General features: G+C 34.8%; 4 protein-coding genes across 5 annotated transcripts; 3 read left to right on the top strand and 1 right to left on the bottom strand.

Annotated features, from left to right (window-relative positions):
• The first annotated feature begins 1,063 nt into the window (after nt 1-1,063).
• Nucleotides 1,064-4,216, top strand: LOC108473993 (ATG8-interacting protein 1). 2 transcript variants are annotated; one of them, XM_017775838.2, is made up of 3 exons: nt 1,064-1,247; nt 2,149-2,992; nt 3,917-4,216. In XM_017775838.2, the coding sequence occupies exons 2-3, from the start codon at nt 2,168-2,170 to the stop codon at nt 4,019-4,021; spliced, it is 930 nt and encodes a 309-aa protein (XP_017631327.1). In that variant the 5' UTR covers nt 1,064-1,247; nt 2,149-2,167; the 3' UTR covers nt 4,022-4,216. The 2 variants fall into 2 exon arrangements, with proteins under 2 accessions (XP_017631327.1, XP_017631328.1); XM_017775839.2 differs by having other exon boundaries at nt 1,087-1,247; nt 3,920-4,216.
• Nucleotides 4,217-12,405: 8,189 nt separating this feature from the next.
• On the top strand, nt 12,406-15,676 carry LOC108471224 (origin of replication complex subunit 5). Its single transcript, XM_017772843.2, has 5 exons — nt 12,406-12,555; nt 12,904-13,750; nt 13,841-14,260; nt 14,821-15,130; nt 15,320-15,676. Exons 2-5 carry the CDS (start codon nt 12,930-12,932, stop codon nt 15,368-15,370), a joined length of 1,602 nt encoding a protein of 533 aa, XP_017628332.1. The 5' UTR covers nt 12,406-12,555; nt 12,904-12,929; the 3' UTR covers nt 15,371-15,676.
• Nucleotides 15,677-17,404: 1,728 nt separating this feature from the next.
• LOC108473626 (cytochrome P450 86A8-like) lies at nt 17,405-20,585 on the top strand. Its single transcript, XM_017775300.2, has one exon. It carries the CDS (start codon nt 18,664-18,666, stop codon nt 20,248-20,250), a length of 1,587 nt encoding a protein of 528 aa, XP_017630789.1. The 5' UTR covers nt 17,405-18,663; the 3' UTR covers nt 20,251-20,585.
• Nucleotides 20,586-21,077: 492 nt separating this feature from the next.
• On the bottom strand, nt 21,078-26,629 carry LOC108473625 (ascorbate transporter, chloroplastic-like). The gene is made up of 11 exons (XM_017775299.2): nt 26,291-26,629; nt 25,012-25,469; nt 24,817-24,924; nt 24,500-24,655; nt 23,948-24,163; nt 23,362-23,571; nt 22,789-22,926; nt 22,317-22,418; nt 22,000-22,065; nt 21,554-21,638; nt 21,078-21,467 (listed from the first exon to the last, which is right to left on the bottom strand). Exons 1-11 carry the CDS (start codon nt 26,343-26,345, stop codon nt 21,370-21,372), a joined length of 1,692 nt encoding a protein of 563 aa, XP_017630788.1. The 5' UTR covers nt 26,346-26,629; the 3' UTR covers nt 21,078-21,369.
• Between the last annotated feature and the right edge of the window lie 70 nt (nt 26,630-26,699).

The raw sequence follows: 26,699 nt of genomic DNA, 5'->3' as shown, positions 1-26,699 counted from the left end.
CAATGCGCCAGTTTGTTGCCCATTCAGGGTATGTACTTAAAATCACATTTCCTAAAGCTTAAGCTTAAAATTTATTTTGAAAATTGAATATATGTATTAAATACTAGAATTATTATATGAATTTTAATTAATCAAATTAATCGCTTGATATGCCTTCACTAATATCAACATGTAGTAAGTACATTATTTTAAAATAAAATTTTAAAAAGTAAAGTAAATAAGATAGTCTGATTTCTAAATGTAAATTCATTATTTGTAAAAATAAAATAGATTTGAATATTTATTATTTGAATCAAAATAATTCATCTATAAAAATAAAATAAATTGTGATAATAAATTTTCAGAAATCAATATCCACATTAATTTATAACTTATATACAAATAATAATAATTAAAATATTGAATTCATAAAAAAGTAAATACAAGTAAATAGTTTTTTAGAACGCATAATAATTTATATGGTCTTCTAATTTTATAAAAAATTATTTTAGTTCTTCAATTAATTTTGTATTTTTAGTTTTTAAACTTGTATTTTTATCAAATTATTTCAAAATAAATGAAAAATTAATATTTTTAACTTTATTAACGTTGTATACATGTGAATTTTCAAAATTCAAGAAAATATATATACAAACTATTTTAAAAATTAAAATTATTTATAAATTTATAAATTTGATAACAATTATTTTTAATAATATTTTTAAATTTTAAAAAGTAATTAAATGCTATCGTGTCATTTATATAACCATTCATATATATATATATTATATTAGCAAAATTAATAAACTTAATTTTTCTATTGATTTGATAAAGATATAAATTAAATAACTTTTTTTGATAAAATTAGAGATAAATTTTTATGAAAAAGTTATGTAGATGCCATTTTCTATCTAGGGACTGGGGGCTGTGGCTTTGTATCGTGTATGCGACTATGCGCACGCAATGAACGAAGTTCAACTCTGCACGCAAACTACATCACTTCTTCCTACCATTTCCCTTCTGTACGGATAACGAGAAGATTTATCTTAGGCGACGTTATTTTACCTACTACTGCCGGTAACCCTATCCTGTCCACTTTATAGCAGTTACCTTTTCCTCCGGTTTCATAATCCTTTTAATTTCCCTTTACAAAGACTCTCGAGATCTATAAAAGTTCACCCAGATTCCCATATTCACTTCTCGAAACAGTTAATTCATCGTTTCTGTCTCCGATTGATCTGGTGCTCCTACCTTTTAGATCTCTCCCTGTAAGTTTTGCTCTCAAGTCTTTTAAGTTTTCGTCTTCCTTCTTCTTCTTCTTTTTTTTCTCTTTTATCCTTTTAAATTTGACAAAATCAGAACTGTTAATTATTGATCTGATTATCTTTCTATTATCTATTGACGGTGACTAGTCTTCTCTTCTTGTTGTTTTTTATTTTAAATTTTTTATACTTTTTCTGTTTAATCATTTCTTGTAATCATCTCATGGCTATGCTACGGTTGATACGGTTTTCTGATCTCTTTTTCCTTTGATTAATTTCTCATGTATAGTTGGATATCTACATGATTCATTAAGTAAGTCGATTTTGGTTATATTGATTTGAATTGTTGGTTGGAACTTGATATGGATTTGGTGGAACTTATTTAATGGTTTTCTTTTAACAGGCATATGGAAAAAAAATCCTGGAACTGTTAAGGTTTATTTAATAAGTATATATAACATGGTATTGATGTTTTCCTGAATCGATTGACCTGCTTGTTGGAAAATTTCACGGATGCGATTATTATTAATAATTTATTAAAAAAATTGGCCTGCCATGGTGGTTTCACTAAATTTTCTTGTGTGAGGGAAAGATAAATTTGGCAAGTACTTTGTATTCTCTTTGATTGAGGAAAATAGATCACTTAAAATGTTATTTTCATAATATTTCTCTGTCAAACTTGGTATGTTCATGTTGATAAACATGAAATTGCTTTGAGTTCTTTTAATTTTGTTAATTTGTGGTTTTATAGTTTTATTCGGTTGCTATTTCATGGTTGACTGCTTTTACCATTATCTTCCTCTAAGCTCCCGCTCTCTTTGTCAATAAGGAAAACAAGTTTATGGAATCCTTTATTTTTGTTTTCATTGTTTGTTAAAGTAACTAATATGATGCCTATGAACTCTAGGAAGCATTAAATCTTGAGAATGGATGATAATGGTGAAAAAGAGGAAAATATCCCACGTGGGAATGAATGGGAAGTTGTGTCCCTAACTGCATCTGCATATGCTGCCGCTCCTGGTCCAAAAGAAGTTGAAACAAAGGATGATAACAAGGGTGATTCATATGAAGTAGGGGAAGCAGAAACTTCTCATGCTTTATTCATGTCTGGTCACTTTGTCTTCCCCCCTAGCGAGCATGAGAATTTGCCGTTGGAACCCGAGAATAGTAGTGAACGTGTAGGCAAGGACGTGGTCCATGAATTAGGTATTGTAGAAGAAGGTGGTAGATCTAGGACAAAGGAAGAAGAAGAAGATTGGTCTTTGAGAGGGTTGAATGTGCATGAAGAATTTTCAGGTATGCAATTTTTTGATAAAAAACATGGTACAGAGTTTGATGAAGGAACAACACTGCAAGGACTGGATTTGATTGACAAGGACCAGAGTTTGTATAGTGCTGCGACATTTGGTTCTTTCCATAGCGAGGAAGCACTTGGTGGAACAACCACCTTTGGTGAGGATGCCACTGTTTCTGAACTTATTGAAGCTTCTGAGCAAGGCTTAGGTTTTCCTTCAGATATCCCTCAATCCCCAAAGCCTCAAGATGATAAATGTGATGCCTCTGACCTCCCATGCGAAGCTTGGTGGAAGAGAAGAGCAGTTTCATTGTATGTTCATGCAAAAGAGACAAATGCATTTTGGTCCGTTTTCATTGCTGCAGCTGTGATGGGCCTTGTGATTCTTGGGCAGCGTTGGCAACAAGAGAGGTGGCAGGCATTGCAGCTTAAGTGGCAGCTCAGCATCAACAATGAGGTAGATTTATTGATTGCTAATTGATGTATATTTTTACTTTCCTTTGTATTTGTGTCAAATAAATACCCGAACTTGGTTACGAGGATATGACCTTTTTAAGACCCATGAAATACATGGACAAACTTAGAAAATATTAAATATACCTGTTTCGGGTATGTACCTGCAGCCAACACTCACACTTGAGCCTGAATTACATAGCTGTCAAGTATTTACTTTGTGAAGAGCCTCCAAATAGATGGTTGTGTACAGAGGCAAAGCTAAGGGGGATGGCAGGGGCATTGGCTCCCCCTAAAAATGAAAAATTTTATTTTAGTCCCTCTAAAAATAATAAATTGCAAATTAGTTTGTGGTAAAATTGCACTTTGGCCCCCCTTAAATTTGAAAAAAATTCTATTTAGTCCCTTCAAAATTAATGAAATTATAAATTAATACGCTGTAAAATTACATTTGAATCTTAAAAATTTTATAATTCAATTCCGACCCTCCTAAAAAAATTTCTAGCTTCACCCTTGGTTGTGTAACCTTTTGTAGAAGGAAAGCCTATTGCTTGGGTAGACGAGATAGTGAGTAACAAAAGAAAAGAAAGAAAATAAGATCCTACTATTTTATCTGTTCTTTGCTGTATGTTAATATTAATTGGTTTAGAAAAGATATGCTTGCCAACTGTTTATTCTACAATATCGAAGTTTATGAGACTTGTTAACTGTTTATTCTAAAATTGAATTCTTGGATGTTGGAATAGCTGTTTGTTGTAGGCGGCTGTCTTAGAGCTAAACTGTTATAGTATTTGTGCATATTGAGTGTGCTTCTTAATTTTCTTTCTCTTTGCTTCTTCCCTCTTCTCTTTCTCTCATCTGTGATTGACTTGACCGTGCCTTTGGGATATTATTGACCTTGCTTTTTCATCTTTTGGGTTTTTGACAGAAGACTGGTAGGGTGCTCGATTCCATATATCGTCTTAAAGAAGTCATCGTTGGTGGCCACCGTCGAGGTTCTTTTGTGAGGGGCACCTTCCCTAGCGACAGCTAAAACTTGTGATGATGATGATAAAAAAAAGCATAGTAAGAGAGAAGTGAGATGGAGATTGTTTGGGTGTTAATGTGTTGGTTTGATGTTTGATTAACTTATTTGTCTTAATCTCTCATGATAAGCTACATAGCTGCTGCATGTTGAAAGAGTATGCAATTTATGTTTATATTGTTACCATTGTCTGCGATTAGAAAAGCTATGTTAGGTCTCGCTTCTCACGTTAGTTACCACTGGAATTATTATCTGCTAATCTCATATTAGAAAGTTGGCAATACGCCCCCGCTTGAGGACCCCCCTCATTTTACCTGCCATGAAAGCTAGTAAAAATTAGACCCAAAAAAAAAAATGCTAGTAAAAAAGCTACACTTCTATAGATTTTCATTTTCTGATGTGTTTCTAATAAATAAGCAAAAGAAGATAATATTCGATTTTTCATCCATGATTAGTATTGTGGTACTATTTATAGTGCCAATAATTGCATACCTTCATTAATAATGTTGTTCAGTTGTATTGTATTTCCCATTTAATTATATTGTCAAATTCAAAACCTGAATTCTTTTCTCTTAAATCAAGGTATGCTTCAATTCAGACACTAATTTCTTTTAAGATTACTCTTTCTAATAATAATGTTTTTAATGGTTGAACATTTACTATTGCACTCAATACATGTCCTGTACAAAGAGAAGTTTCCTGTACTTGGGTTTGGTCGAATTAGGTTAGGTCAGCTCAATGCACGCCCCAAAATAAATTAACTAGGTTTAATCGGTGTAATAACTTAATTTAGGTAAAAAATATTTCTTAAAATTTTATATAAATATCAAATGAAATTTTAGTCAAAATAATAAATTTGAATTTTTAAAATTCAAGACGTAAATACTATTTTTAATTGATTTTATATTAAAATATGAAAAAAGGTACACTTATAATAATATAATTTAACTTATAAAAGCATGATTTTATTAATCATTTTTCAATTAACTTGGTACGTGGTTGACCTGTAACTCCAACTTAATAAAAGATTTTAAAAAGGCGTAATTGTAAAAAAAAAACCCTCAACTTTGGGGACTTTTGGATATATACCCCTATACCATTTTTTCTGAAATAGGCTCCCAACGTAACGGATTTTTCAGACATCAACCCAATTGAAACGGTAACCGTCAGCTGTCCGTTAGTCAACAGCCGGTCAAAAAATTTGGTCTACGTAGCGTTCCTGTTGACTAATGACATGGCAAAAAATTAAACAAATTTAATAACCATAAAACAAAAAAAAACCCTAAATCCTCAAACCCCCAAATTCAAAATTGTCTTTCTAATTTCTAAAATCCTCAAATCGTGAAATTCCCTAAATCCTTAACCTCTAAAATCTTCATTGAATCCCTAACAATCTTCAAATCCCTAAATCTTGAAATACCTAAATCATTAGCTTACTGAAATCTTCTTGAAATCCCTAAAATTTTTACGAATCAAATCTTTGAATCCCTAAAATTATTAGGAACGAAAAAGCTTCAACAATCATGAAAGTGTCCGCAACCCAAATCGAAAGGTAGGTGCTTTCTTATTTGGTTTATTGGGAAAATAAATTCCAATTTTTGTTTGATTTGTTGGTTATTTGTGATTTACTATTGCAATTTTAGTGCGACAATGTAGGGTTTGTTTTGTCGATTTTTTATACGATAGTGGTCCCAATGTTGTTGATAAAATTGTTGTAAAAATTGTAGATGGTTAATTGTGATTTATTGTTGCAATTTCAATGCCAAAACTATTGGTTTGTTTTGTCTATTTTTTATGCGACAGTGGTCTCGATGATGTTGATTTCTGTTACCCAATCAAAAAGATGTTAAAATTGTAGACATGTGTTACTGTTTTGTATAGTAGTCAAAGAAGTGGTCCCGATATAGGTAGTGAGCTTTGTTTTATTGTTTTTTTTTTTGTTTTTTGCTTAGAAAAATGTTTGTTCATTCAAAACAAATTGTTTTTGCTCAGAAAAGATGTTAAAATTGTATACTTCTGTTACTACTTTATTTTTTTTAATGTTTTTTTGCTTACAATATGTTACTGTTTTTTGTAGATGTCATCAGATAATGAATATTATATTCTTTTGCATGTTGGTGGGCACTTTGTAAAGGACCCATATGTTAGATATGTAGGTGGGAAAGTGATTAGGCTTAGATATGTAGGTGGGAAAGTGATTAGGCTTAAAGAGGACTCAGACACAATATCTTATTTTGAATTATGTAAAATAGTCAAAATTGGGTTAGGGTTTAGCACTGTCATGTTAATTATTTTCATGAGCCTGGTACAGTAGGGTTACAAAATAGTCTAAGGGTAATTTACAATGATACTTCCACCATAGCTATGTTGGAATTTTGGGTCAAGTTTAAGGAGATTGAGTTATATGTTGAACATGAGGTTGATAACCCTATAATTGTAGATGAAATTTTTCTATTGACTACTGGGGAGTGTGATGTTGAAGGGTTAGAAGTTCATGGGGAGGGTGATGATGAAGGGGTAGAATCTGATGGTGAAGGTGATCTAGAAAAGGTAGAATCTGGTGGGGAGGGTGATGTAAAAGAGGTACAAGTTGATGGAGACCGTGTGTCTGCTACTGGTATTGAGGTAGAATATTGGTATAGAAAGTGGTGGACATATTAGTTTAGGGTCTACTGTTGGAGAGGATAGTGATAGTGAAGTTGCTGCTAATGAATATGCTGGTGATTTTGCAACATCAGATGGAGTGGATAATGTTGCTGATGAATGTGTTGGTGATTTTGCAATATCAGATGGAGTGGATAGTGTTGTTGATGAATATGCTGGTGATTTTGCAGCATCTGATGGACTGGATAATGTTGCTGCTGCACATAATGGAGAAGAGGAGGATGGAAATCAGACTGAGGTATAGGACTCAGATGAACACGGAAGCTTGGTTGAGTCCGATGAAGATGAAGAACATGAAGATGGTGAGAGAAGGAGGAGCAAGTTTCCCTTATACAATGATAAGTTAAAATTTAGCCTGGGAATGTTGTTTAATGATGGCAAACAGTTTAAGAGTGCAATTCGAAAGTACTCTAAAGAATGTAGAAGACAATTAAAGTTTATTAAAAATGAACCGAAAAGGTTTGTTATGAGGTGCATTGCTTCCCCTAACTGTCCATGGAGAATTAGGGCTAGCTACAGTCCTGTTACGAAATGCTTGTAAATAAAGACGTTTCAGGATAGCACCATTGTTCGGTTAGTTTTAAGATCAAAATAGTGACTATTGATATGATTGCCCAACATTTTGAAGTAAATATCAAAGATCATCCTAAGTTCAAGCTAAGGGAAATTCAAAGAAGATGTGCTTTTGAGATGCATGTAAATGTGACCATTGACTGTTGTTATAGAGTAAAGAAAATAGTGAATGAGAAAATGGCTGGAAATCATAAGGAGGAATTTGGCTTGCTATGGGACTATGCTCATGAGTTAAGGTCAAAGATGCCAGGAAGCACAATAAAAATGATTGTTCAAAGGGTGACAGCTAGAGGTGATCATGGGCCGGGCCAAGATAAAATTTTAGGCCCGGCTCGGCCCGAAATATAGGCCTAAAATTTTGTCCAAGCCCGGCCCGAAATAAAATTACTAAGTCTGAACCATTTCAAACCCATATTAATTTTTTTTCTTATTTTATTAAATAAAAAATTTAAAAATATAATAAATCAAATATATTTAAAAACATAAAACAAATATTAAAACAAATAAAATAATACTAAAACAATTCTTAAAACAATACACAAATTAACAATATAATAAAAATAGTTATATTAAAATTTAAAATATTTTTAAAATAAAAATAAAAATATTAATATATAATTCGGGCCGGGCCCGGGCCAAAAAACTCTTACCCGAGGCCCCGCCCGTTTTTTAAACATGCCTCATTTTTTTGCTCAAGCCCATTTTTCGAGCCTATATTTTTACCCAAACCCTCCCATTTTTCGGGCGGGCCTTCGGGCCGGGCCGCCTGACCCATGATTAGCTCTAGTGATAGCAGACTACCTTCCACATTTTAAGGGGTATTATGTGTGCTTTGATGCACTAAAAAGAGACTAGAAAGCGGGGTGTAGGCTAAGAGTGAATTTCTCACAACTGTTGGAAGAGACGCAAACAACCAAATGTTTCCTATTGCGTGGGCTATGGTTGAAGTGGAGTGCACTAATTCATGGGGCTAGAATCTCAGTCTTCAATCAACTAATTTGGGTTTGGAAGATGGGTATGGGTACACAATTATCAATAACCAACAAAAGGTTAGTAAATATGCAATTTTAAGCTTGGTATTATTTTTTTAATATGTTATTTATATTTAACTAAAATTTTCTAACAATCTATCACGTTCATCAATTTGAATTAGGGCCTTGAGATTGCAATTTCTAACATACTGCCAAGGGTGGAGCATAGGAATTATGCGAGGCACGTGTTTGCAAATTGGTCAGAGAGGAAATTAGGGAAATTTTATGAGTGTGATTTTTGGCAGATTGTGAAGTGCACGACCATGAGAGAGTGGGAGGATCTATGTTCAGCACTGGAGAAGAAAGATAAGGATGCTTACGATAATTTGATGAAAAAGTTTCCAAAGATGTGGACTAGGGCATTTTGGGGGACTACTTGTAAATCAGATATAGTTGACAACAATTTGTGTGAAGCATTCAATTCAAGCATTGTCGAAGCTAGGTTCAAAAACATTATCAAGATGCTTGAGGATATTAGGACCAAGATGATGACTAGAATAGTAAAAAAAAAAAAGGAAGTTATGTAATGGATGGAAGCAAAATTATGGTCCATTGCTGAAAGCTAAGTTTGATGCCAACAAGAAGGACTGTGTAGAGTGGCAACTGATATGGAATGGTGAAAATGGATGTGAGTTGAGGAAAGGAAGTTATCAGTATACAGGGGATCTAAGTCAAAGGATATGTAGTTGTAGAAGTTGGCAAATTAGTGGGATTCCATGTTCCCATGCATGTGCTGCCATGTATCACTTAGGGCTTCAATCAGATGAATATCTGCATGAATATTATCACATTGATACCTATAAGAAAGCTTACTTTTTTCCAATACAGCCCATAAATGGGCCACATGATTAGGAAAAAACTGATATTCAGCCAATGCTACCTCCTATTGAAAGGAAGATGCTTGGGAGGCCCAAAAAGAATAGGAGGATGGCCAAAGATGAACCCAAAAAATTGAAGTTTGGTCACTTGATTAGGAAAGGTTTACTCGTGACATGTACTCAATGTGGCCAACATGGCCATAACAAGCGGTCTTGTACAACTTCGAAACAGGTACAGTGTTGTTTTCTAGTTATAAATATTAAGTAAAGTTTTTATTTTAAATTTTTTATTTTATTTTGTCTGACCAATGATTATGGTCAATTTTTTGCAACAAGATGCACAGCCAACTAAACAAAAAGGGGAAATCTTCCATTAAAAGGTCAACTACCTTAGATAAATCTAAAAGAAATCTTCCATTTTTTGCAGTAAGTTTCTTCTTTTTACTATTGATATGAGTTATTTTATGTAACACCCCTCTCCTGTATCACTCGCCGGAATAGGTTCGAGGTGTTACCTGACTTAAACTCAGTCAATCACACAAAAACAGTGCCAAAAAATTTCAATCAATTTAAATCTTTTCTTTTCACATGCAATTTGTCCCATATATGGGCTTACGAGGCCCAAAACATCACTAGCCAACATAGGCCAATTCACATGGCCAAAACACTTTATCAATACAAGCCACCACCTTTGGCTAACTTATAGTATCACATACTCAACATTAAAACCCTATACATGCCATAGACTCGAAATACTAGGATTTACTTACACTAATAGCGTGAGCTCGACAATGTGATAATATCTCCGGCGAACTCCAACCCGAGCAAATAACTGGAGCCAACAATCTACAAAATAGAGGAATGTAACAACGGAGTAAGCTTTCATAAGCTTAGTAAGTTTTAAGCAATGCAAACAAATAAACGCAATTATACTTCGATTATTCAATTTCTCAAGAGGCCATATTCTAGGTATATTGCCATCTGGCCGAATACACACAAACACATAATGCACGTTCAGCATTCTTATCATACTTAATCTAAATTCATATAACATAAGTAACTCAAATACTTTCACATACTTTCACACCCTGACCCGATGTATCATGATCATAGATATAGTTATAACATTTATTCACGTATGTATCACATTACACACTAATGTTAAGGATTTCACGATTTGGTTCTAAAGGATTTCACAATTTCGTTCCAAAGGATTTCACAATTTCGTTCCTAATAGTTTTGGCACTGAAATTGCAATAATAAATCACAATTAACCATCTACAATTTTTACAGCAGTTTTATCAATAACATCGAGACCACTATCGCAAAAAAATCGACAAAACAAACCCTATATTGTCGCACTAAAATTGCAATAGTAAATCACAAATAACCAACAAATCAGACCAAAAATGGAATTTATTTTCCCAACAAACAAAACAAGAAAGCACCTACCTTTCGATTTTAGGTTGCGGAAACTCTCACGATTGTTGAAGCTTTTTCATTCCTAATAGTTTTAGGGATTCAAATATTTGATTCGTAAAAATTTTAGGGATTTCAAGAAGATTTCAGAATGCTAACGATTTAGGTATTTCAAGATTTAGGGATTTGAAGATTGTTAGGAATTTAAGAATATTTTAGAGGTTAGGGATTTAGGGAATTTCTCAATTTAGAGATTTTAAAAATTGGGAAGACAGTTTCGAATTTGGGGGTTTGGGGATTTAGGGTTTTTTTTGTTTTATGATTATTAAATTTGTTTAATTTTTTGCCACGTCATCAGTCAACAGGAACGCTACGTAGACCAACTTTTTTGACGGCTGTTGACTAACGGACAACTGACGGTTACCGTTTCAATTGGCTTGATGTCTGAAAAATTCGTTACGTTAGGGGCTGATTTTAGGAAAAAAAAAGAGGTCAGGGGTATATATCCAAAAGCCCACAAAGGTTGAGGGCTTTTTTTGCAATTCTGCCTTTTAAAAATAGTATATGAAATTTTAAATATGGATTCTAGTTTGTATTGTTCGGATTTGAATAAAAAAAATCAAATTTGGATTTCTCTAAACTGTAGGGATGATATTGGTTCAGTTTGGTCAGGTTCTTTAAAATTTTTGAACCATTCATCGTAATTCGGTTCAGGTCGGTTCGGTTTTCAATTTTTACATATTAAATTCTTATTTCGATTTTTAAGACTTATTTTGATAAAATGAGCTTTGTTTTATGGTTTTTAATATTATTTAATAAAAATTAAGTTTTTCATAAATATTTATAAAAATAATAAAATTTCAAGAACTTTTAAACTATTTTATCTATTTTAAATATAAAATAGTTATTTTTATAACATAAAATTAAAATTAATTATATATTAAATAAAAAAGGATCCAATTGTATCGGGGGTAATCGTATTTTTTTAAATTTACATTTCATAAATCATCCAAATACCTCGATTTAAGCCGATTTTTTTTGTCTTTTTTGCTTAGCCATGACTAAACTAGTACAACATATTATTTAGTAATCCAATATGACATTATCTAAAATTGTTAGATTATATGATAAATCTATATTATTATTTAAGTGTCTTATTAAGTTGATGTCACTCTTAACGGTTCATCAACTTAATTAGGAAATTAAGAAGATGCCTTTTGTAATTAAAATAAGTAATATTATTTGAGGGTATTTTAGTCTTTTCACTTAAAAAAATAAAAATATGCATATGGTAGGATTTGAACCCACGCTAATTGTATTACTAAAACCTTTAATTCATAATTCAACTAAAGCTTTTTATTTATATTTTATACATTTTAATTTTGTTATGCATACTTCATCACTTTCATCAGTTGTATATATTACATTAATAATATATTTGACTGAGTTGGTGCTATAAGTTAACTCGGTATTGACTCAAGATTGACAACAATACCACAATAAAAAAATTAATCTAATTTTTTCATTTTAATAATATACATATTTAATATGTTATTATTAATTAGTTTCAAACAATACGTTTTATTACTTATTTATGTGATTTTAAACAAATATTTATGTTTTAAATTTATGATTTTCACAAACATACACATGTAATAGTATTTCTAGTATTAATTAATTTATTAACTTTTAAGTAATAATATGAACATTTAAATTGGGTTTGGGGTAAATTTTCAAAATACTTGTAGCAAGATGCCAAGATCCAGTTCTATCTTTTGGGCAGGTGTAATTTGAGCCATTACATCACTAAATGGGCCTGACATGGGCTGGCCTGTCTGACCTTGTCCTCACCAAATTTAAGCAACTTCTCTTTAACCCTCAGTGGCAGTTGTGGCGGGAAAAGTTATTTTTCACAATATCTTTTATTCTTCCCAGCACCAAAATCCCAAACTCACTCATTTTAGGGTTCTAAATTCCCCACGGATTATTGAGTTTGGTCGCTTCTCTTCCATTTGGCAAATTTGATTCTCTTAATCAGGTATTTCTCTGTTTCTATTTCTTTTTTCTGCTTCTGTATCTCTCCATTTGTTTGGTTGTCGACAACAAGTAGAATTAAAAAACAAAAAGGAATACATTGATGACTGATTAGAGAAAAAACTAAGTAATACTTTCTTTTGTTTGGCTGGATATTTGTTTTCTCTATCTTCTTAAAATTGTCCCGATTTCCACTTCTTTATCGGTACAGAATGAAGCGTTTATTTGATTTCCTTTTAGTGTTGAACTGCGATTTCTCTGCTACTGCTTTTTTTATTTATCATTCTTACGTAGCAAGTACTGTTTTCAGTCTGATTTCTTAAAATGGTTTTTTTTTTTTTAATGTTATCAGTGAATTGTTTCTTTAAATGCAAATCAATGGCTACGGAGGAAAGCCCACAGGTTACACGAAGAGCAACTAGATCTTACTCTGCTTCCAACACTGCCATTGAATCAACAAACCTCCCTGAATCCTACAAACCGACAATCAATGACCTTGGATTCAGACAGCAACCCCTTAGGTTGGAGGATCTCTTGTCTTCTTTCCCCGGTCGACGTTCTCAAATTCTAGAGCTTTTACGCCTTTTGGGTCCCTTGAATTCCCCCATGTTTCCTATTTTGGTCTATGGTGGCCCTTCTACAGGGAAAACCAGTGTTACTCTCCAGGTTTTCAGGCATCTAAATCGCCCTTTCATCTATTCCAGTTGCATTACATGTTACAGTCCAAGGATCTTGTTTGAGTCCATCTTGAACCAGTTGTTGTTTCATAGGAAGGACTCAGGTCATAGTTATTCTAGCGTAAAACGTTGTGAGAGGCCATCTGATTTTGTTAATTATCTTCGTGAAGCATTGGAGAACGTGCTTACTAATCTCAAGGGGAATTCAGGGAAAGTGAGTTCTAAGATGAGTGGACGGCCTGATGGAACAATGGTTTACTTGGTTTTTGATAATTTGGAGCGCATTCGAGATTGGGATAAAAGTTCTACTATATTACCCTTTTTATTCAACCTTAATGATATTTTAAAGATGCCCGAGGTCGGTTTGATCTTTATTAGCAATACCTCACCCGATACATATTACTTAAATATTGGTTATGTGGAGCCAATCCCTCTTTATTTTCCTGACTACACAGAAGGTGATCTTCGTCATATTTTTATGGCAAATCAAACCAACAGCAGATTGTATGCCTCCTTTCTTGAGTAAGTACTAAGTACCAAGACCAGAAGCCAACGAACGCTTCTTTTGTGTGTGTCAACTAATGAATCTCTTTCTTCTTTTATGTCACACAGTGTCGTGCTAAGGCCTTTCTGTAGAGTTACCAGACAAGTAGATGAATTGGCTGCAGCATTTTCTTCATTATTTAAAAAGTATTCTGAACCCTTAAGTGACAAGGAAGTTGCACCCAATGAAGAAATGAAGAGAAGGTTGTTTAGTCATATTCGGCCACACATTGCCTCTGCTTTGAATGAAACATTCCAGGTTCGATCTCAGCCACTTCTCAAAGCTGAAACCAACGAGGAGACAAAGAAAACTAACAGTTCAAGGATGCTGGGAATTCGAGAAGACTTTGATAAGATAGATTTTCACATGTCTACTTCTGCAAAGTATCTTCTTATTTCAGCGTTCCTTGCTTCAAGAAACCCTGCTACTCTTGATGCATCATTATTTGATTCAACTGGGGTTTCTGATAGTCGCAAACGAAAGAGGAAGTAAGCACAACAATAACTTTTGTTTTACGAATATACTTCTAGGCCATGGAGCTACAATTGACTATATTGGGAATATGGTAATGGCATATAGCTGTCAATTAGAGCTCCTTCATTCTTCTGGAATGAGTTTCTTTAACTCTTCCATTGGACATGCTTTTCTGTTTTATATGCCTCTTATGTGGAAACTGCAGTTGTGCTTACTGGAAAAACTTCAAGTACAGTCCAAGAGCCTGCTATAATCTTTCTCTTGAATATATGGTATAGTATTAACTGATTTAGTCATGTTTGCACAGCTAATTAAATGAAATGGCATTATGTTATATGAGCTGCATCTAATTTTGTATAGAAATTTCCTTTTATTGGTGCTGGTCCGGCTCTTAATTGTTAGTACATATAAGTGATCTTTTATAACCTGATGATTCAAAATTGCTTTGATTTCTAAATATCTTTCTTAGATGCTCCATGTTGTCTAAGAACTAATAATCTCATTAAGCTTTTTGTATGCATCTTTTTTTACTTATAAATATAAAGTAAATCTTGACAGAATGCTTTTTGTATAGGGCATCTGAAAAATCAATGGATCAAAAGGAAATGGCAGAGCAGGAATTGCTTATGAAAGGGCCTGGAACATTTCCATTGGAGAGGTTATTAGCCATATTTCAGTGTATAACATCTTTAGCAGAAGATTCCCTTGATGAAGAAGAAAGTCATGAGCTAACAGTTGAGGGAGGTAGTAGAGGACTCATGTCTGATGTACTATTGCAACTGTCCAGCCTATGCAATGCTAATTTTATTATTAAAGGAGGAAGCTGTCCATTGGAGGGGTCAACTCGATATCGTACTGCAGTAAGTGAAGATTTAGCTTTGAAGGTAATGTCTTCAACATCTATCTTGTAATTTTCGTGAATTTTCTTTATCATTGTAAGGTAATGTCTTCAACATCTATCTTGTAATTTTCGTGAATTTTCTTTATCATTGTTTGGTTGTTCACTCCCTTTACGTATGTGATTATACTGTCTGTGTATATATAAACCATATTGTATTCCCAACTGTATACAGGTCGCAAGGAGCCTTAAGTTCCCTTTATCAAAATACTTATACAGAAGATGATTGATGCTTCATCATCAAATTTTTCCTTGTCAACTGATTACAGAGGATCATCAGGAAATTGGAAGATGATAATTCTTGTTTATTATGGCGTTGGGATCTGTTGTATGTTAATCATAAGCTTGTTAACCTAACGTAATGGACACAGAATATATGAAAGAACCGACAATCATAGTCCATTATCCATGGTAGTCTGAACTTGTAAAGGCTCTTGCAGGGGAATACTGTTTAGTGTCTTAGTCGATAACTGTATCTTGTTAGGTTTCTACAAATATCTTAATGAACATTCATTTAGAAATTTAAGATGCAGATTCTTGTTTTCAACATTGCTCGACTTGTGGTTATGGTTGTCATAAGGTTCTTAAGCCCCCAAGCATTTATGAAAACCTTTGATTTTGGATTTCCAATCTGGTTGTGAATAATCAATGAATCTCACATGGAAATGAACTGCCGACACCCATTTTTGCTATCTATCGGTTATGCATCAATAGGTTCCATCTGGACGCATTCATAATTTACTTTTCGAGCATGTGCTGATGTCTTTTAGGGGAATTAACTTACTCAAAACAAAGAAAGCATTCAAGGAACTAAAGTAAATGACTCTAGGCAAGAACTAAACCCAATCACAAATAAAATAAAATGGAAATAACATATCAACTATAGTAATTATTATAGTACAATTAATCAAATAAGTAGGAGTAAACTTAGATAAAGATCTAAGGTAGCAGAATTTAGAAAGAGAAAATTGACCAATATTTGCCTAGTAACTAACCCCAACTATATATGGATTGCCGTCCACCTAAATGTATAAAAGTTAGCATGCATTGTTCTTAAATATTCATGGTGAGGTGCTCGTAAGCAGCCTCATCCTCATCTTCTTTTTAATCGTTTATCTTAACAGCTCAAAATGGTCTAACCAAAAATAACAATAAAAAGTAAATTCCAACCAGTTCTGAATCTCTGACATTTGTTAGAATACTTGTGGGATGATGACCTAAAATCTTTTATGTAGATATATTCAATATTCAAATAAATGATGAAACCATTTTTTTTCCTGATCTACTCACCATTTCCTTAAATATATGCCCACAGAAAAGTGAATGAATCACATGCATGGTATTCCATATTTACTTCACGGTTGACCCCATCCTCTTCATCAATTGATCAACTTGCCGAATAGTTGAAAATAATAGAAAAAAAGATACTTACTCACACATATATATGTGGGTTTATTAAATTGGTAAGTGGTTGAAAATGAAAGTTAAAGTTGAGAGCGTGATCTAATGCATGCACCACCTAGATTAGACCTACGTTCGACCGGTTCCGTTCTTACACGTTATGTTATTTGTTTTGTTTTATATCAGTGTTGCAAAATGAGCCAACTATGATTGACTTCCACAAGAAAAAACAAACAAGTTTCTAATTTCTTCCTTCCTAAGCTACTTACAACCACATCCCTATATGAATCAATATATTTTGATAAAAATATATTCTAGTGTTCCTTTTAAATTTGAAGTGGTTGTTGTAACTTGTAAATATTAAATTTTGAATATACATTTATATATGAATCATGATCTTAAAATGTCAATTATATTATGAAATATTTATTTAAATTCAAATTCACCTTAAATATTGATAACATAATTTTTCATTTTCCTAAGTAAATCGAAATACTTGAGAGTTAATCTCAACCGGGAAGACCAAAATTGTATATATGCACCACATCTTACATAATTTACAACTTCTATCAATAACTCTAATCAAAGTAATTAATTAATTAATTAAACTTTAAAAATGTAATTAAATAAGAACAACCTACATGTTTAAATAGAGTGGAAGTCAACCTCAATTTTGGCATTGATTATTGTCCACGACCGACCTATTTCAATTACGTAATTTAGTATAAGTATAGCAAATACTTAATGCAAAATTAAACCTTCTACTAGCTAGTTTATGTGAAAGATCCTTCTGTCATAATTTTTAAATTAAAAAAAATCAAACATAACAATTAGAAATCAAAGTTATTATATACATAATGGTGCTGCTGAACCACCTGTGCTCTCTGAGTCTCAGAAATGCGTTCTCATTTATGCATTTGACTTTTTTTCTTTTTTGTTTCTCATTTTAGCAGGATATATTGTGCTGTGAGATGAGAGAGGCAAATGGGTTGGGCACACCTTTTTTTAACATAGAAAAAGCATTTAAAGAAAGCAAAGGTCAAACTTTTTATGATCCATGGAATCGAATTTCAAGAATTTTATTTTGCAGGATCATATACATAGCAGGAAAAAAAAAAAAAAAGAGAGGGTGAGGTGGGGGAGGGGGCATATAGTAAAAGTATAGAGATACAGGTGCAGCAGCAGCAGGCAAGGAGCTATGAATTGAAGGTGGTGGTGGCTGGTGGGTTGCTCATCCAACACTAACCAAAGCTCACATGACTAAACCCCATTTTCATAATTTACATCTCCCATTCCATCCTTTTCTATTAAACCCTAAAAGGGACCAAGAAAATACACACTGTTTATCTTTGCGTCACTTGTTTCATCTTTTTATTGCTTCATTGACATTGTAGTCTTCTTCTTTTTTACTTTCTCAACTAAACTCATTTAATTCTCTTCATTCAATGCTTGAATTAAAGACCCTCTTTCTTTCCCTGCAAAAATTAGGTGAAAATTCGTAGAGGAAAGAGAAATAGGAAAAACAAAGAATAAGATGAGAGTTAATTTTGGGCTTTGCTACACCAAGTAATGGTTAGGACTCTTTTCTTTTTTCTTTTTCTTTTTTTAAGGAAAAAAAAGGCTTTAAGAGGTTTCAACGACCTCTCAGCGCATTTATGGTGGTGCATCTGATAGTTAGACACTAAAGAGAAAGAAATTAAAAAGAAAGGGAAAACAAGAGATTTGATGGTGCAATTCAAAGGAACAGTCTGTCCTTAATAATTGCCTTTCTTTATAATTTCACCTATAAATCCTCTTTCTATACTCCATTTTTGCACAATCACCTTCTTCTTCTTCTTCTTCTTCTTCATTTTTTTCTCTGTTTTTCAGATCTTTAATCCTCCTTTTTTTTTTCTTGATGAAGCAGCTTTCATGTACGTAAAAAATAAAAAAAACAAAGCAGAACCTTCATTTCTTTTACGTAAAACTATCTCTTTCAGTGCTTCGTGTTTCCACATTTCTTTTTGAAAAAAACCCATATTTTAGGTAAGTTATTGTTTTCAACTTTTCTTAGAACCATTTTTTTTCTAGAGAAAATTTGAGGTAGGAGCGAGTTGTTTTGTTGTAGTTAAGAGGTATATGGATATATCGACTGCATTGCTCCTTTTGGCGGCTATCACAGCTTACCTGCTGTGGTTCACGTTCATCTCACGGTCGTTACGAGGTCCACGTGTCTGGCCTCTATTGGGCAGCCTTCCGGGCTTAATCGAGAACTGTGACCGCATGCATGACTGGATCTCCGACAACCTCCGCGCTTGCGGCGGTACGTACCAGACCTGCATTTGTGCCATCCCCTTCTTGGCTCGAAAACAAGGTCTCGTGACGGTCACGTGCGATCCCAGGAATTTGGAGCACATCCTCAAGTCTCGTTTCGACAATTATCCCAAAGGTCCCACGTGGCAAGCCGTGTTCCATGATCTTCTCGGTCAAGGCATCTTCAACTCCGACGGTGACACGTGGCTCTTCCAAAGGAGGACCGCCGCGCTGGAATTCACCACCAGGACTCTCCGCCAAGCCATGGCTCGTTGGGTTAGTCGAGCCATCAATCTACGCTTCTGCCCCATTCTTGAGAAAGCTCAAAGCCAAGGCCAGCCGGTTGATCTACAAGACGTATTGCTTAGGCTCACCTTTGATAACATTTGCGGCTTAGCTTTTGGTAAAGATCCACAAACATGCGCCCAAGGTTTACCCGAAAACGGCTTCGCTTCAGCTTTCGACCGAGCCACCGAGGCCTCTCTTCAAAGGTTTATTTTGCCAGAGGTTTTGTGGAAGCTAAAGAGATGGCTCCGGCTTGGCTTAGAAGTGAGTCTGAGCCGAAGCTTAGACCACATGGATGAATATCTATCCAACGTCATCAATACACGTAAGCAAGAATTACTGAGTCAGCAAAAAGATGGGAACCCACACGACGATTTGCTGTCGAGATTCATGAAGAAAAAGGAATCCTACTCGGACGAGTTTCTCCAACACGTGGCACTCAATTTCATCCTAGCTGGACGTGACACATCAGCGGTTGCTCTCAGCTGGTTCTTTTGGCTCATCTCTCAACATCCAACAGTTGAAGACAACATCCTAAGGGAAATCTGCACCGTCTTAATCGAGACACGTGGCATTGACACGTCAACGTGGCTTGACGAGCCCTTAGGGTTCGAAGAACTTGACCGACTGATATATTTGAAGGCAGCATTATCAGAAACCCTAAGGCTATTCCCTTCGGTGCCGGAGGATTCAAAGCACGTGGTGGCCGATGACGTGCTGCCGGATGGGACTTTTGTTCCGGCGGGGTCGTCGGTGACGTATTCAATATATTCAGTAGGGAGAATGAGGTCAACATGGGGTGACGATTGCCTCGAGTTTCGTCCTCAAAGGTGGTTGTCAGCGGACGGAAAGGAATTTATAAAGCATGACTCTTATAAATTCGTGGCGTTCAATGCAGGGCCAAGAATATGTTTAGGGAAAGGTTTGGCTTATCTACAAATGAAGTCAGTGGCGGCTGCGGCACTGCTGAGACATAAGCTGACGTTGGTGGCTGGCCATAAGGTGGAGCAGAAAATGTCACTGACGTTGTTTATGAAATATGGGCTTAAAGTTAACGTGCATGGAAGAGATTTGGGGGCAATTGTTGAAAAGATTATGAGTGAAGAGAAAACGCAAGGTAAATTGTGAATTTTAGTGCAAATATTTAAGGCATGGTGATGAGACTGATGATCAGATGGAGCGGGGGCCACTCAGAGTTGCATTCTTCACGGATATTGAACAAGCAAGGAAGTTGGGTACATAAATCATGGAAGATCCTTTTATAAGATAGAAAGGAAGGAGAGGTATTTTTAATTTACAATTTAATATATATATATATATGTATACTTCTTTGCTTTTCTTGTAGGGAATCTTTTGAATTTATTTTATAAAATTGTTTCATAAATCTTCTTGTTTGCTTGTAATGGAATTGGACGTGACATGAATTCAATCATTCAATGAATTAAGTTAATTTACTTTGAATACATATTGGGATCTGATTATTTTGTTCTTTCTGTTGTCTCAAGTTAGGATAATATGAACATCTCCATTCGCTCAATTTGTCTTCCTTCCAAAAGGGTTTTTAAATGATAAGCTTAGTTTCATTATTAAATAAAATAACAAAAATATCCCATTTAATTTTATCACTTTTATTTTGATTTTTAAGTCTTTTACACTTTCGGACTCTGATATGAAATGGGGTGGAAGTATTAGCTCTTTGTAGGCCAGAATAGACCCACATTTTCCCTTGAAATCTGGCCCAAAAAGTCCCCTACGAATACTACCCGTTCCAAATGAAGGCATACAACTATAAATGTATGCACCCAACTTCAAATTACAGCATTAAGGACCCCTTATCTCTCCTACAATTAGACATGTAATGTATGGCCCACCATGTTAGGGAAGTATACAGCACAGGGTGAAATATTTAGTTTAACTCGGGCATGCGAATTGTACACATTATTTGTGACTCAACATTTTATGGGCAAAGATATGGTTTCATGGGTCGGAACAAAATATTAGCAATAAAGTCAATACACTCGAAACAAAAATGAACTGAGAAAAAAACAAAGGAATTTAGCCTTTAAATAAGCATTTCTCCGGCCAACTAAGTGTTTTTTTGAACTGCACAAGAGGCTTATAAGATGGTATAAAAGGCTGTTTGATCATGGATTTTTCACTCACCTTCGCATTCCTTTTTCTATCGCTTCCGAAAGTTGTGTCTTGCTTGGTTATGTAGGATGCAGTTGTTCCAGGTATAGCATGTTCCTAGTCGAGTATCTTCTCTCCGGTTGAAAATAAGTTCCAGACTAATGTGCCTATGATGTACAATGCAACCGACACCTTAAACACATCATCCCATGAGCCTGCGGAGGATATGTTTGTAGATGTGAATAAAATAAACTTGATGTGACATATAGGAGAATAAAATCAACATGAGGCTAATTCGAACCTCGTTGGAGTATGTAGCCAGTAGCAGCTGTACCAAAAACGCCAGCCAGCACTCCAGCAGTGTTAGACAGTCCTAATAGAACTCCCTGTGATCGACCTAAACAAGTTACTTCCAGAAAAGGAGAAAAAAATTGCCATTTTTGAACACTGATGATTAAGGGAATTGTTTAAATAAAAACCACAGAGAATTACTCTTCCAAAATAGAAAAAAGCCTTACTAGTTATGTTTATTTGAGGATTATCATATCGATATGCTATTATTGGTTCTAGCACTTGCAGACATGTCGAACTGATTTTATCATGTATCGCCCTAAGTGTTTGGGAAGATTGCTTCCATCTTTCACATTTTTACAAAAGTACAGTATGAGCAGAAAAGTACTGGGATATCATTATAATAAATGACATCTCCTTTTAGTTATAAATTATATTCTATTATAAGAAACTCACAGCATAGCGTGGGCCAATGTCTTGGTGATTGGAATAAAGACCAGACTGAGAAAATGCATCTGATCCCTGTCGAGAAAATAAAATTATGGATCACTATCTCTGCCAGATTTGATAAATTAAGAACCTCAATAGAACCCAAACACCTAAGCCGGCTTGTATGGCCAGTCTAATACAGGAGTTTCCTGCACACACTGTTTTTTATATAAAAAGAAAGTTTATCTGGATAAGTATCTCATAGCTGTGGTGGAATAAAAATGAAGATGGTAATGCCCAAATTCAAATATGAGGTTAAACTGAAAAAAAAAAAAAAAAGATACCTGACTACATGCCATGCACAGCACTGCCATAGCAGGAGTTCTGACATAGCTTAGCTGTGTAAGGAAGAAGGCTGGCCCCAGAAAGCCTATCGATTGCATGATCTGCAAAATTAACTAGTTATAACATGATTACATTAAGGGGCATGTATCAAGTAGTCTGACAATCACTTCATCAACTTTCTGACTGAACTACTAAATTTCCTTAGGTCAGGTCTAAATGCCATGTGAGACTTCTACTGTATAACCGCTGACTTCTAGGTGTGATTTTGTTCCCTCGATAAATCAAGTTAACTTTTGAAGTTTATAAGAATTTCTAAGATGGTACAAGTTGACAAGGAGATTGAATTTAACTAAGACGCAGAAGGGTTATAACCAAAGTTATCAATCAAATACTACAAATTGGTACATTCAAGCATTTAATAATCCTTTGAAATAATCAAACTTCAAGAATCAAAGAAGAACTAATCCTTGCCTTCCTCACTGCTGTTATGGAAAGACCTCTGCTAACGAGTGTGTCTGCAATCCACCCTCCTATATTTGCAAAGGCAGCCATAGTCAACCAAGGCAAAACACAGAGGAGTCCAGATTCAGTGAGATTGAACTTTAAAACCTATAAGAACAACCACAAAGTTAGCTATCATTTTCTGGCTGCTAGATTAGATTTGTAAAAGGCTAAAGGTAAGATAGCTAGGAAAAAGTAGCAAAAAATTAAAAATTAATGATCAGCAAATCTAATCCACAGCACACCAAACATGAATTTTGGCAGGTAAGGATGTATTCATGGAAAGGCATGGGCTGGAACAGCAATACAGCCTGCACCTGAACTGTGAGCCATACACACTTCATGCCTCATACCCAGCAAGGCAATAAGTGCTGATGAGAGATGCCAAGTCTCTTCAGAAACATATGCCACGGCTAATATCTGATATTCAGATAAAAGATTGCAATTGCAAGTGAAAATTTAGCAAATGAAAAGCATGTTTTGTAGACTTTACTCGATGCCAATTGTAAGGTTGACATTGTTCATTGAACATGTTTCAAATACCTGATTGTAGTAAGTAGGCATCCATGTCAAGAGAATAAAAGTTCCCCAATTATGGCAGAAGTGAGAGATTATAAGAGCCCAAACAGGAGCTTTTGATAAGATTAACCGCCATGGAATGACCTTAACAGGTTCCTTTGATAGGCTGCCTCCCATGATTAGTTTCTTTTCTTCTTTTCTAAGTTCCGGGTCTTCCTCTGGGGAGCTATATGCCTGAGAACCAACAACCACAAGTTGTACAAAGAAGTTCAAAGTGAGTATTAAGGAGTGACATCTAAATGACTGTACATTAATTCAATCACTTCCCCTTTTTATGCACAGAATATCCCAAACTAGTTGTTTAGAGTGTCTGATTTATAGTAAAAAAGTAAGCTTGGCAGTCAAAAACTTTCTGTAATAATGGGAGCAGAAATGGCTGGACTTCTAACATGTCTCATAGGAATAAGGTATGAACAGGTACGGTTTGTTTTAAGCTCATTTCAAGCATCATGCAGCCTAATCACTTACAAATGATTAGTTCCAGAGGAGATATTTTTATGTTGATTCTTTAAATATATTTTGAATAAGGCTAAAGGAATTAGGGCCTTACTTTTCTGAGCCATAAAGCAAACCAGATGCTTCCAAGGGAGCCAAATGAGTAGAAAACAGATGGCCACCCGAATTTGTGGATTAAGATGGGGGAGAAAGCCAGCCCAGTAACAGAACCAAGATACATGCCACTGTATACAAGTGCAAGTGATCTACTTCTTTCTGACACTGGAATCCACTTAGAAAGTAGGTTGTTCATTGCTGGCATAGCCACACCCTGCAAATAAAATAGATCAAACAGATGAGAATTCTTGCGTTTTTGTTCTGGGAAGTTAGGAACTATTGACTAAGTGAATAATGTTACGGAGTTATATTAGTAAAAGTCTCTAATCCATTAAACCTGATGAACTATTTTTCTTTTCCTATCATTCTTTCACCTACTTCGAACTTACAAGTTGATTAACATTAGTAAAAAATTTCTAACTTCTTAGCCAATTAGAACAGAAACAAAAAGGCTGCTTCACTCAGCATGTGAATTTTGGAGGTAATTGGTGATCAACCACAAGTCAGCACAGGATAAATATTAGAAACCAACAAGCAAAGCAGGGCCAACCTCGCCAATTCCCATAAAAGCACGCATAATAAGTAAAAATGGAAGTCCAATTTTCGCAGCGATTGGCGTCAAAATTGTAGCTACTGACCACCAGACAACACCAAAACCCAGGACTAGCTTTCCACCTATTTTGTCTGCCCATATGCCTCCAAGAATCTATGTGTCAAAAGAAAAGACCATATTAAAAAGATTAGAAGAATATCTGGCATCAACGAACACTGAATGAAAACCACATAGAGGTTAAAGCATGCCAATATAATGCAGTTCCTAAATAGAAACTAAATAATTCTGCATATTTTAAAGTAGTTGAACCACACCTGAGTGAGCAGATAGCCCCAGAAAAAAGAGGACTGAATCAAACCAACTGTTGCACTATTCCAGTTAAACTCTTTTGACATAGGGAGTATAGCAATGCTCATGTTGACCTGCAAAACGAATATATAACACACAGCTCAGTCAGCAAGCATATAGAGATGTATAGTGGTGGTATAGTTTATAAGAGAGTTACTAACACGGTCCATGTTGCATAACAGAAATGCTGCAAAACAGAGGAGTACAATAACCCAGCGCTTTGGAAAACTCTGCCACCAAGGGATATCTCGTTCAACTAGAATAGCTTCATTGGTTTCATCAGGAGACGGCAAAGAGTCCAACTTTGCTTCAGTTATGTCATACTCCTCAGATTTATAGAAAGCAGAAGTCCTGTTTTCTACTATTTTGTCCTTGTCACCTGCCTCAAGCCAACCTCCAGGCGAGGAACTTGAGAAAGAACAGCATGCAAAACTTCCTTTGCTTCTGTGTTGAGGATAAACTCTGTGAGACTTATCACTATGGTGCAGTGACAACAAAATAAATTGCCTTCCATTCGGAGAAACTGATATAGGTTTCACAATGTTCCCATGCACAACAGCTACAGATGATCTTTCTCCCCTGTGAAGCAAGATGGCTTGCTCCCCTCGACACAGTATACCTGCCATTGTCATAGTTTACAACACTCAGCCAGAGCTACCAAATTACAGAGATATTCCAGATGTAAAAGACACTTGATTTGTGTGCCAATTCAGCATAGTAATTGACATTAAATGGAGAATGAAGCTAATAAGGAATATCCATTAAATACAGTATTTAAAATTCAAAGTAGAACCATTGCATTTAATACACTTTTAATATAGATAAAGGGGAATCATGGGACTACGCAGACAAGGCGGATTCCCCAAAGTTTATGACCAGTCAATAACTGTTACTCACAGTCCACAGCAACCTCATATCCATCGAAACTGTAAACCAATTGAAACCCCCATTGTAAGTATTATCCAGTTTGGCAAAACAATCTTCTAATTATTTGCAGAAAAAGAATGGAAACCGAAAAGATGAGAAGACAGAAACTGTAGCTTCATCATCAATCAATCAAAATTCAAACTGTTTACCAAGTAAACCACTAAATTCAGCGGGAAAAAGAAATCAAAGCAACATCATTTATCAATTATCGACTTCACATTTGAACTTCGGAATAGAAAAATCAAGATACATACTTCATGCAATCAAATTTAATCAGATTCCACGGTAGCTAAGGCTCCAAGCTACTGTTATCCACCTCAAAATGAAATTCAAATCCAAAGACGTATCGATACAAAATTGATAACTTCTAAGAAAAGAAATTAAACCACGAGGCGATAAACCAGGGAAAAAGAACATGCAAGTATTCAATCCTCGAGAAAAATAAAAAATGCAGTGAACATTAAGCTCAAACAACAATTGGAATCATCTCCAATTAAGGTAGTAAAACAATACCTGAACCGATAAAATGACCGAAATTTCGGTTGGAAACCAAACCGCTCATAGCCATTGCAGAAGCACAAGTTTTACAGCGAAAGAGTGTGAGGCTTAAAAGCTAATTATACCATTCAGCTGTAAACGAAAGCTCAAAAAATCTATAACCGATACAGTGTTTTTAGCTCTTTGTCCAAACGTCCTTGGACGCTTGAACGGATAAACAAAAGATTCTTTTTTCTTCGATAGAAATTTTGTTGTGAATGCTTTATTTTTATTTATTATTAATAATTTTCTTTCAAAGCGGGAAAAATCTCGGTGGTTTAATATAACGAAGCAAAGGAGGGTCGAAAGTGTGACACGTGAGATATTAATCCACTGAAAGATGAAGAAGCAATAGGATCCTGAAAATACCCCTCCATGCACTTCG

Source organism: Gossypium arboreum, chromosome 11 (assembly GCF_025698485.1).
Source record: "Gossypium arboreum isolate Shixiya-1 chromosome 11, ASM2569848v2, whole genome shotgun sequence".
NCBI classification, from domain to species: Eukaryota; Viridiplantae; Streptophyta; class Magnoliopsida; order Malvales; family Malvaceae; genus Gossypium; species Gossypium arboreum.
This window is presented reverse-complemented; position numbering and strand designations above follow the sequence as displayed.